A 12,110-nucleotide genomic window follows, 5' to 3' on the forward strand; every position below is an offset into this window, starting at 1 on the left:
AATTCTCAACAATATTTTACCAAGTCCACCTTATGCTTCTTTCGTTTACGAAAGACTTTTATTTTGAAATCGAGTCATCTCAATATGACTCGCGAGATTTCTCTTCCGCGTATCTTCAGCGTGTGCGTACGACAATCGTGCCTGCTTCAGGTTTGTTGTCTATTTATGGTGTATATTTATTTTTTAAATGTGATCTACGCCCTTTATAGACGATTTAGGCCATTTATATGTGTGTTAAAATACAACTTAGCATGTTGTTCTTAACTTAATTTCCGATGTCTCAATAATACAGTAATAAAATGTGAAATAACAGTTATTTGCCATAAATGATCTGCGATTTAACCGTAGATAATCTTGATATCGAGTTAATGTCTTTCAGATTTTGTTTGTTATGTAATAATGTGCTCTTTGGGATGATCATTATTGTGAATAGAGCTGTACAGATCAACTTTCCTCCCGTCAGTATTAAAGGGTCAGTTCACCCAAAACTGAAATCCTGTCATCACTTACTCACCCTTTACTTGTTCCAAACCTTTAGGAGTTGTTTTCTAAGAAGATATTTGGAGGAAAGGTGGACACCAGTAACCATTGACTTCAATAGTAATTGTTTTTCCCTACTACAGTCAATGGTTACAGGCTTTCAGCATTCTTCAAAATATCTACTTTAGCGTTCGACAGAAGAAAACCACTCATAATGGTTTATAACCGCTTGAGGGTGAGTAAAGCGGGAGTAAATTAGAATTTTTGGGTGAACTATCCTTATAAAGCAACAGTATAAGTGTTTATAGAGGTGAAGTTGGTTTTATATTCATTAATTTTTGAACACTGATAACGAGTGATACGGTGAATATATATATTTACCACGCTACTTTTGAATATTCTGATTGAAATTGCATGTAAATATGACTTCAAAATAACATTAGCACTATTTCATTGACCACGAACAACGTTGTACTATGTTGTTGTAGGCTGCTAATATGATTTCTGTATTTAGAATTTGCAAAGAATACTTTTCTGAAATTATATTATTAAGGAGAACGTCCGAATGTGTGAATATAAAACCAACTTTACCTCAATTAAGTGTTTTATACGGTGGCCGAGAGAGATGAGCGCTCTGCAATTTAAGCAAGCATATGCAATTACAAAGAACACCAGCAAATTAAGAAACGATCTTCATCAATCTGACACAAACACAACACAAACAACTGAAGAAGCGTGCAGCAAACTGGTCAGAACACTTGCAAATATGCACGTAACACAACAGAAATGTTTCTAGGGGACCCAAAACATGACGGACCTTGTTGAGATATGGATGTGTTATGTCGTGTAATCAAGATATTAAAATAAACGAAAAACAACTCGCATTTCAAAGACCACCACTCACTTCACTGACCAGCAGTCACGGTATAATAACACATCGGCTGCATCCGAAACCGCATGCTTCCATACTATACAGTACGCTAAAATCAGTATGCAAGCCGAGTAGTATGTCTGAATTCATAAGCTACGTCACAAATCGCATACTTATGCACTATTCTACGCCATTTTGAAGTATAAATAGTGTAAGTAGTGCGTTCACACTGATTAAAATAATATTTAAGTGAATATGTCCATTTAATAAATCAGTTTTGTTCAAACGCCCCAAAATATATGACCTATATTCACTTTGAAATTGATAAAAATATAAATTTTCAAAATGGGGTGAGCTCAATTATGCTGAACTCACAAAATTAATCTGCATCTGTTCTGCGCACGAATAGTTAAAAATGTCAGCAGATTGACACTGGCCCTGATCATCAGTCCTCATGCTCATATGTTCAGTCCAGCAGTTAATCGCAGTATATCTGATGTGTGTTTTAAATAGGATTGAACGTGAAGATGGAAGAGATGGGCTGTCCTGGCTCCAGCACTGAAGGGCCCAGCTCTGGCTCTTCTGATGGCCCCGGAGGCTTGAGCCCGTCTCAGAGAGAGCTGCTGGAGCGATGCCTTCATGCCCTCAAACATGCCAAGAACGACAGCCACACACTGGCAGCGCTGCTCCTGGTACAAACACACCTACACTTACATTAATCATTCAGCAGAGTCATTTGTCCAAAGCAACTTAGCTGAGGAGGCATTCAGTGATTCAACAAAAAGAGGCAATACACACAAGAGCTGCTAATTATACGAGTGAACTGTTAGTGCTCAGAGAATTAAGTGCTAAAGTTAGGAGGGGGGAGTTTTGTTTTTGTTTTTTGAGGGAGAGAAGAGTGTTTCTGCAGGTGGTTTGTCAAGCCCACTCACCTGTGTGAGGCACACTTTAGAAATGCACAATGTTTTTAAAGAGACATGTAGTGACTTTAGGAAAGTGTCTTGTGCAATAACTGGTGCATGTGTGGGTTAAAGCAGTGTTTCCCAACCCTGTTCCTGGAGGCACACCAATAGTACATATTTTGGATGTCTCCCTCATCTGACCCATTAACTTCAGGTGTTGGGGTCTCTTCTAATGTTCTGAGTTGATTCAGGTGTGTTTGATTAGGAAGAGGTTGAAAATGTGTACTGTTGGTGTGACTTCAGGAACAGGGTTGGGAAACGCTGGGTTAAAGTGTCAGAGAGATGAAAGGGTGTGTTTTCTACTGGTGGTTTGTCAAACCCACTCACCTGTGTGAGGCACGCTCAGAATTAATAATGTTTTGGGATTGAGGAGGGAAGAGGGGGTCCTGCAATTGCAAGATGTCCAAACTACACGCGAAGCAGGCCGTGACACAATCTTTTTCATGTTTTTTTTTCCTAACCAATCATAACAGCGACCAGTGAAATTTCTGTTTGTTAAACTACTATGCATAAACGACTATGCTCTAAATCACCTCAGGTACTGACTATGTGCTTTATTCAGCGTTATATGCTCCCAGTGTGAGTTTAAAGTGTGTCTGTGACACACTTCCTAGAGAAATGGAATATTTAAATGAGAAAACAGTGGGCGTGGCTTGTTTTTTCTACTGTGAGCTGATTGGATATAATAAAGTAGGTGCAAAAATGGGGATGGGGTTTGTGGAGGGTTAATACAAACCCTAACAGACTCCTCCTCCTCCTCACCATTTCTATTTGCCATCATAACTGACAGCTGGAGGGGCGTGGTTAAGTATGTTAATTTGGTTAAGCATTATTTGGTTCAGTATTTTTTTCAATAGTTTTCTTTTTTGTGACATGTTTATTTAAAGTTGTCAAAATGATTGCACAATGTGGTTTCAGAGATATGATCAGAGGCAAGCTTTGCAACGAATGAACAATGGGTTATAGTCCAAATGTACTACAAAATCAAATCATAAACAATAATAGCAAATAGGTTAACTAAGTATTTACCAATTAAATATATACAATAATTTTAAGGGCAAAATAATAAACAAATTATAGTAATCCTTAGAAATAAATAAATTAATAGATGGAGGTAAAACACATTTCTAATCATAATAGTTTTAATAACTCATCTCTAATAACTGATTTATTTCCTCTTTGTCATGATGACAGTAAATAATATTAGACTAGATATTCTTCAAGACACTTCTATACAGCTTAAAGTGACATTAAAAGGCTTAACTAGGTTAAATAGGGTAAAGTTAGGGTAATTAGGCAAGTCAGTGTGTAACTGGTTTGTTCTGGAGACAATCCAAAACTAATATTGCTTAAAGGGGCTAATAATATTGACCTTAAAATGGGTTAAAAAAAATAATAACTGCTTTGTCCAGAAGAAAAAATATTAGAGGAAATACTGAAACATCCAAACATAAATACATCTCATTTAATGCAATAGTTACAGTTGAAGTCAGCATTATTAATCCCCCCATACCTCCCGTATTTCAGACTCATCTCCCGTTTTGTTCTGCCTCCCGGAAAACTCCTGGAATTTTACATAGGTGTAATGTCTGCTCGCAGCGGCTGCCTGAAACCTGGTGCATAGTACAGACCAGGGACTTAGTCCGCGCATCCCCAATCCCCAACCCCCCGCCCCTTCGTTATTTCCAGCATGCCACTCGTCTCTGAACAGCTTCCAGATTTTAAGAGGCTGATGTTGGCAGGTATGCAACCCCCTGAATTATTAGCCCCCCTGTTTATATTTTACCCCCAATTTCTGTTTAAAGGAGAGCAGATTTTCCCAACACATTTCTAATCATAATAGTTTTATTAACTCATCTCTAATAACTGATTTATTATCTCTTTGTCATGATGACAGCACATAATACTATACAGCTTAAAGTCACATTTAAAGACTTAACTAGGTTAATTAGGTTAACTAGGCAGGTTAGGGGAATTAGGCAAGTTATTATATAACGATGGTTTGTTCTGTAGATTAAAGAAAAAATATATAGCTTAAAGGGGCTAATAATAGGGTAAATGCTGAGCTAGTGTTGTTCCCATACTGATAAACTTCCGGTGACCTGTTATTGTGATTTTTATTTTCTTTCTTTCTTTATTTTTTCCATTTTATAAGTTTCCTTTTACAGCATAGATGTTGTAATGTAATAAAAATACAATCCATTAAATAGACTTTGTTGTTCATTTAGTTGCTCAAGCGTAAAACGAGACAAAAAGCCGTTTACTCGCATGCGACCGTCAGAATCGGCAGGCCAGTGCAGAAGCTCCATTGAATTTACTTGGGTAAAATAAATGCTCATATTATAAAGACATGACGGGGGAAATGTAATTTAATGCAGTGCTTCTTATACAATCTGAGTCCCACTTTATATCAGATATCACTCAGCCAGTGGAGATCGCTGATTTTTAAAGAAAACTGACCTTAAATGCGCTGATTTTGCAATGGCATATAGTTCAACAGAAACACTTAACCCAGGTTACTGGCAAATTAAAAGTCATATTAGCATGCTTTGGCATATACCCTATTTTGACCTTTTAAAATGGCTTTTAAAAAATTAAAAACTGCTTTTATACTAGCCGAAATAAAACAAATAAGACTCTCTAGAAGAAAAAATATTATCAGACATACTGTGAAAATTTCCTTGCTCTGTTAAACATCATTTTGGAAATATTAAAAAATGAAGAAAAATTCAGGGTGGTGTAATAATTCTTCAACTGTGTATATATAGATCATTCCCTCAACTACTATGTAAACTAATATTGCAAATCTGTTTTTGCATTTAGATCACGAGGTTGTGTCCCGCTGCACAGCTGGATCCCGAGACTCTGCATCGTATTTTTGAGGCGGTGGGTTTAGATTTACCTGCTCGTCTTCTTCTGACGGCGTGTCGGGGTGTGGAGAGCTCTGGTTTGCCTGCGCAGGAGCTGATCTCTCTGGCCGCCGCTCTTCTAGCCACTCTCAGCACAGACTCGAACCTGCTGCCTCATCCTCACCTCCTTGGCACGATCCCACTGTTACTCAATATCCTGGAGAACGGACAGAAACACACTGAAGATGAAGCCGAGAGTGGATCTGTAGACGCTCAGACCACTTCCAGCACAGATGAGGCTCTGCTCTGTGATTGTTACCAGGTATTTTGGTTTATTTACGTTGTTAAAGTGAAGCTGTTGAGGCTCTTGATGATGATGTTGAATGCATATGTTTTTATTTTTTTATTATTAACTACTTAATCTTAGTGATTAGTTTTTTATGATAGCAAAGCACGGCTGTTCACTTTCAGAATTTATTTATTTATATATATATATATATATATATGTATATGTATGTGTGTATACATTTAGTTATTGTTCATTAAGAAAGAAATTAACCTCAGCTAATTGTCACCAGGTTATAAATGCAGTATGTGCTTCAGAAAAAGGCCCCGAGCAGCTCCTGTCCCGCGGGGCCGTTCCAGCCTTATGCAGAGCCGTAATCAAAAAGCAAACCCTGAGCCGAGAAAAAGGCCTTCCTCTGCTGGGACGCCTGCTGTCTTCTGGAGTCAGGACTCAGGTCTGCAAATGCACTTTTATTCATGCTATAAGAAAGAAAATATAACTTTACTGACTGTATTGTACATACTGTAAATCATTTGTGTATTATTTCTGAAATTAATATTATAAACTGAATAAATATATACGTTTTAGTGCTGGACAATCGCGATTTAATTTCATCCAAAATAAAAGTTTGTTTTGACCTAATTGAAGTGTGTGTGTGTATTATGCATATACACTCACCGGCCACTTTATTAGGTACACCTTACTAGTAACGGGTTGGACGCCTTTTGCTTTCAGAACTGCCTTAATCCTTCATGGCAGAGATTCAACAAGGTACTTTAAATATCCCTCAGAGATTTTGCTCCATATTTACATGATAGCATCACACAGTTGCTGCAGATTTGTCGGCTGCACATCCATGATGCCAATTTCCCGTTCCACCACATCCCAAAGGTGCTCTATTGGATTGAGCTCTGGTGACTGTGGAGGCCATTTGAGTACAGTAAACTTATTATCATGTTCAAGAAACCAGTCTGAGATGATTGGTGCTTTATGACATGGTGCGTTATCCTGCTGGAAGTAGCCATCAGAAGATGGAGACACTGTGCTCATAAAGGGATGGACATGGTCAGCAACAATACTCAGGTAGGCTGTGGTGTTGACACCATGCTCAATTGGTACTAATGGAGCCAAAGTGTGCCAAGAGAATCTCCCCCACACCATTACACCACCACCAGCAGCCTGAACCGCTGATACAAGGCAGGATGGATCCATGCTTTCATGTTGTTGAGGCCAAATTCTGAGCCGAGCATCTGAATGTGGCAGCAGAAATGGAGACTCATCAGACCAGGCAACGTTTCTCCAATCTTCTATTGTCCAGTTTTGGTGAGCCTGTGTGAATTGTAGCCTCAGTTTCCTGTTCTTAGCTGACAGGAGCGGCACCCGGTGTGGTCTTCTGCTGCTGTAGCCCATCCGCCTCAAGGTTGGACGTGTTGTGTGTTCAGAGATGCTCTTCTGCAGACCTCGGTTGTAACGAGTGCTTATTTGAGTTACTGTTGCCTTTCTGTCAGCTGGAACCAGTCTGGCCATTCTCCTCTGACCTCTGGCATCAACAAGGCATTTGCGCCCACAGAACTGCCGCTAACTGGATATTTCCTCTTTGTCGGACCATTCTCTGTAAACCCTAGAGATGGTTGTGCGTGAAAATCCCAGTAGATCAGCAGTTTCTGAAATACTCAGAGCAGCCCGTCTGGCACCAACAACCATACCACATTCAAAGTCTCTTAAATCCCCTTTCTTTCCCATTCTGATGCTCGATTTTAACTGCAGCAGATCCTCTTGATCATGTCTACAGGCCTAAATGCAGTGAGCTGCTGCCATGTGATTGGCTGATTAGAACGAGCAGTTAGACAGGTGTACCTAATAAATTGTCCGGTGAGTGTATAAATGCACACGGGCATGCATATATTTCAGAAAATGTAAAATATATGTGTATATGATACAAATTATATATGAAGTTTAATATCTTTGTTAAAAATTGTGTAGTTTTGTTCGATGTGTGTGTTGCATGTACCTAATAAATATATCTAATTCACACACATATATTATGTTAATTATTAATATAATCTGAATATTATATAAGGTTTTATTTTGGATGCGATGAATCTTTGCCCAGCACTAATATTTACACTAGTAAATGAATAGCTTTAATGATGGGCTCAAAAATCACATGCAGATTTTGTGAAGGCCTAATAATAACTAATTATTTATATTAATTTTATAATTAATATTGGTATGTCTAAATGCTGGTGAACTCAAATCTCTCTGTCTTTCTCTTCAGATTTGGAATAAACATTCATCTGAACTTCTGGTACTCCTAAAACACATTTCACAAGATTTCAGCGAGGCTTCAAATGAGGCTCGATTGGAGATGTGCTCTCGGATACCGCTGTTTCTTCCTCCACCCGGGGTTGAGAGCGAAAATACGGATTGTAGGGAGATTGTGGGAAATCTCTGGGCTTCATTGAGGCCTTTGGTTCAAGGAAAGATCAAGCAAGAGCATTTAGGCGCAGTTTTAGTATTATCCGCGTGTCTTCTAGATCTGTTTGGATGGGAGTCTGTGGGAAATCCTAAATTCTGCTGTTTGCTGGTGAACCGAGCGTGTGTGGAGGTGAGGATGGGTTTGGAGGAGCCGCCGGGGACCGAGATTTCTTTAAGCCTCCAAAACACACTTACAGCCTGCTATCGGATCATGGAAGCAGCAATGGAGCAGGCCTGCAGTTCAGATGCAGCCCCAAAACAGACAGCCATCTCTGGGCTGAGCCTCCAGCAGAGCAGGCAGGTCCTCGGAGCTCTGGAGGAGGCCTTTTCTGCTGAAATATACCATCTCAAACAGGTGGGAATGGACTGAAAAAATAGATTAATGTTTTGCGATTTTAAATAACTGATTTGGGTTTTATTATTTTGTAAATTTAAATTTATTTTTGAAATCAAAAGCTGATTTTTTTTTTTTTTTGCATGACTACTCCAGTCCTAAAGGTGCCGTTCACTCAAAAATAAATATTCTGTTATGATTGTACATTATTTAATGTTTTCAAAACAGTTTGAGTCTTTTAGTTTGTTTTTATTATTATTTTTATTCTGTTTTGCTCAGTTGAACACAAAAGAAGATATTTTGAAGAATGTTGGGAACCTGTAACCATTGACTTCCATTAAATAGAATTAGTTTTTTGTTAGTTGCAACTGACTAGTATTAGTTCTTCCTACCATCGATGTCAATGGTTATAGGTTTCCAACATTCTTCAAAATATCTTCTTTTGTGTTCAACTGAGCAAAAAAAAACTGGTTTGGAAAAAGTCTAAGGTGGGTAAACAATGACAGAATTTTACTAACCCTTTAAGAGTCACATTGTCTTTCAGAAATCAAAAAATAAACTAAATAAATGAAATGAGTTGATTGAAATAGGTTAACTTTTGTTTGAATAAAATGTTAAATTTCACAGAAGAGCTAATCATTTTGACTTCAAATGTACATATTAAAAGTCTGCTTGAATTTAAATTTCCACATTTAATTGAATGGAGCCTCCAGCAGAGCAGGCAGGTCCTCGGAGCTCAGGAGGGGGCTTTTTCTGCTGAAATATACGATCTCAAACAGTTAGGAATAGACTAAAAATAGATTAATGTTTTGTGATTTTAAATAACTGATTTGGGTTTTATTTTATATGGGTTTTAAATTTATTTTTGAAATCAAACGCTGAATTTTTTTGCATCATTACTCCAGTGTTAAAGGTGTCGTTCACTCAAAAATTTAAATTCTGTTATGATTTTACATTTTTTTATGTTTTTTTTTTCAAAACAGTTTGAGTCTTTTAGTTTGTTTTTATTATTTTTTTTATTATGTTTTGCTCAGTTGAACACAAAAGAAGATATTTTGAAGAATGTTGGGAAGCTGTAACCATTGACTTCCATTGAATAGTATTAGTTTTTTGTTAGTTGCAATTGACTAGTATTAGTTCTTCCTACCATCGATGTCAATGGTTATAGGTTTCCAACATTCTTCAAAATATCTTCTTTTGTGTTCAACTGAGCAAAAACAAACTGGTTTGGAAAAAGTCTAAGGTGGGTAAACAATGACAGAATTTTACTAACCCTTTAAGAGTCACATTGTCTTTCAGAAATCAAAAAATAAACTAAATAAATGAAATGAGTTGATTGAAATTAGTTAACTTTTGTTTGAATAAAATGTTAAATTTCACAGAAGAGCTAATCATTTTGACTTCAAATGTACATATTAAAAGTCTGCTTGAAATTAAATTTCCACATTTAATTAAATGGAGCCTCCAGCAGAGCAGACAGGTCCTTGGAGCTCTGAAGGAGGCTTTTTCTGCTGAAATATACTATCTCAAACCAGTGGGAATGAACTGAAAAAATAGATTAATGTTTTGTGATTTTAAATAACTGATTTGGGTTTTATTATTTTGTAAACTTAAATTTATTTTTGAAATCTTAAGCTGAATTTGTGTCATCACTACTCCAGTCTTAAAGCGGTCGTTCACTCAAAGCTGAAAATTCTATTATGATATCAAATTTTTGAACCAGTTTGGGTTTTTATTATTTTTCCGTTGAACACAAAAGAAGATATTTTGAAGAATGTTTGAAACCTGTAACCATTGACGTCCATGGTAGCAAAAACAAATACTATGGATTTCAATGGTTACAGGTTTCCAACATTTTTCAAAACATATTCTTTTGTGTTCAACAAAAGGTGAACTATCAAGTGTCACATGATAATTTAAAAGTCATTGTGATATGATTATTAAGCAAAATCTCTGATTATTATAAGTGTTAAACTGCTGCTGTATTGCTTTTGTTACTATTTTGTTGTGGAAATCTAAAGCTGAATTTTTTGCATCATTACTACAGTCTTAAAGGGGTCGTTCACTCTGAATAGAACAAAAGAAGATATTTTGAAGAATGCTGAGAACCTGTAACCATTGACATGGTATGAAAAGCAACTACGATGGATTTCAATGGTTACAGGTTTCCAACATTCTTCAAAATATCTTCTTTTGTGTTCAACAGAAGAAACAGGTTTGGAATAAGCTAGAGGTGAATAAATCATGACAGAAATTAGATTTTTGGGTGAACTATCCCTTTAAGTGTCATCATTTTTCAGAAGTCCTTGTGATCATTATGAGTGTGTTGTCTTTATTATTATTATAATAAATAATTGAAATGCTTATAATAAATAAGACCTCAGATTCTGAATTGAAAAAGCAGCAGAGATGCTTCACTTTGGTGTCCGTCAATCAAATTAAATGCACAATTCTGAATGTACACATATAATGGCATATTAAATGCAGGTGCACGGTCTGTTTAATGTTGAAATATCGTTAGTTCGAATGAAATAAATTGAGATGGTGTTTTCTAGCTCTGAAGTGTGACTGCTTTCTCCTTCAGGTGGAAGAGACGAGTTATGATGATCCGTTTGTTTTCGCCACTTTCCGCTGTCTCTGTGCTTGGCTCGCTGAAGAAACCTCCTGTCTGAAGGACGACGTTATTAAACTCCTGCCTTTTCTCATGGGCTACGCTAAAACTCACTTCAATGGAGGAGGAGAAGGCGAAGGTCTTGCTGACTGGATATCAAAAATGGCCATCAGCAATAATGCACACGACAGGACCTGGAGCAGAGATGCCGCCCTTCGGTAAGACAATACTGCGTATTTTAGTTAAAGAGGGAATACTTAACGTTTTCACACTGCAAAATGATCCGCCAGATTATCCTCCTTCAATATATGTGACTTCAAATAAGAGTCAGCTCAAAAATCATCTAAAATGCAATGCAGAAGCGGTATTTAAGGTTGAGGAAACCCAGCAGTGGAGCATGATTGTGTGGAGGATTCACAGGTAAAGATTGTTTGTGTTGTCAGGTACCTGCTGCCGGCGCTGTCTCACCTGTCGGCTGAAGATGACCCACGGCGGGAGCTTCTGTGTCTGGACGCTCCTGCTCTGCTGGTGGAGTTTCTGCACTCCGGATGGGACACGATAAGAGCTCGGAGCGGGACGGAGGAGAGCAGAGAGCCCAGTCTGGAGACCTGCTGCTCCGCTTTACTCAATTTCACCATCACTGAGCCGCAACGAGTCAGGTACACACACACATAAGTACACGCATGTATGCACACATCTACACACGCATACATGCATGCACGCGCGCACACATACACGTATGTGCATGCAAATATACACTTAAATACATGCACGCATATGTACACACACAAACACATACACATGCATTCAAATATATGCATGCGCACACAAGCATATACGCATACCTGCGCACACACACATGCATAAATACACATTTTCGCAAGCACACAGGCATGCACACATACACACACATATATGCATACATGCACACATATGGACACACACACCTACACACGCATACGCATGCATACACACACAAATATATATATATATATATATACACATGCAAACATAAGCATGCTCGCATACATGCATGCGCGCGCACACATACACATTTTCGTAAACACACACATATATGCATGCAAACATACACAAACACACACATACGTACGCACACAACTACATACGCATACTTGCATGCATGTGCGCTCACATACGCATGCACACATACGCATGCACACATACACCCATAAACATACACATGCACACATAAGCATGCATGCATATATACATACACAT

General features: G+C 37.8%; 1 protein-coding gene across 1 annotated transcript in view; it reads left to right on the forward strand.

Moving 5' to 3' along the window:
* The first annotated feature begins 99 nt into the window (after window positions 1-99).
* ncdn (neurochondrin) overlaps window positions 100-12,110 on the forward strand; it is a 14,535-nt gene continuing 2,524 nt past the window's right edge. The window contains exons 1-7 of the mRNA XM_056479432.1: window positions 100-150; window positions 1,865-2,043; window positions 5,137-5,484; window positions 5,741-5,902; window positions 7,727-8,281; window positions 10,845-11,089; window positions 11,315-11,530. Of these exons, the coding sequence (XP_056335407.1) occupies window positions 1,879-2,043; window positions 5,137-5,484; window positions 5,741-5,902; window positions 7,727-8,281; window positions 10,845-11,089; window positions 11,315-11,530 (1,691 nt within the window). The 5' untranslated portion in view covers window positions 100-150; window positions 1,865-1,878. The remainder of the gene's footprint in view (window positions 151-1,864; window positions 2,044-5,136; window positions 5,485-5,740; window positions 5,903-7,726; window positions 8,282-10,844; window positions 11,090-11,314; window positions 11,531-12,110) is intronic.

Source organism: Danio aesculapii, chromosome 19 (assembly GCF_903798145.1).
Source record: "Danio aesculapii chromosome 19, fDanAes4.1, whole genome shotgun sequence".
Taxonomy (NCBI): domain Eukaryota; kingdom Metazoa; phylum Chordata; class Actinopteri; order Cypriniformes; family Danionidae; genus Danio; species Danio aesculapii.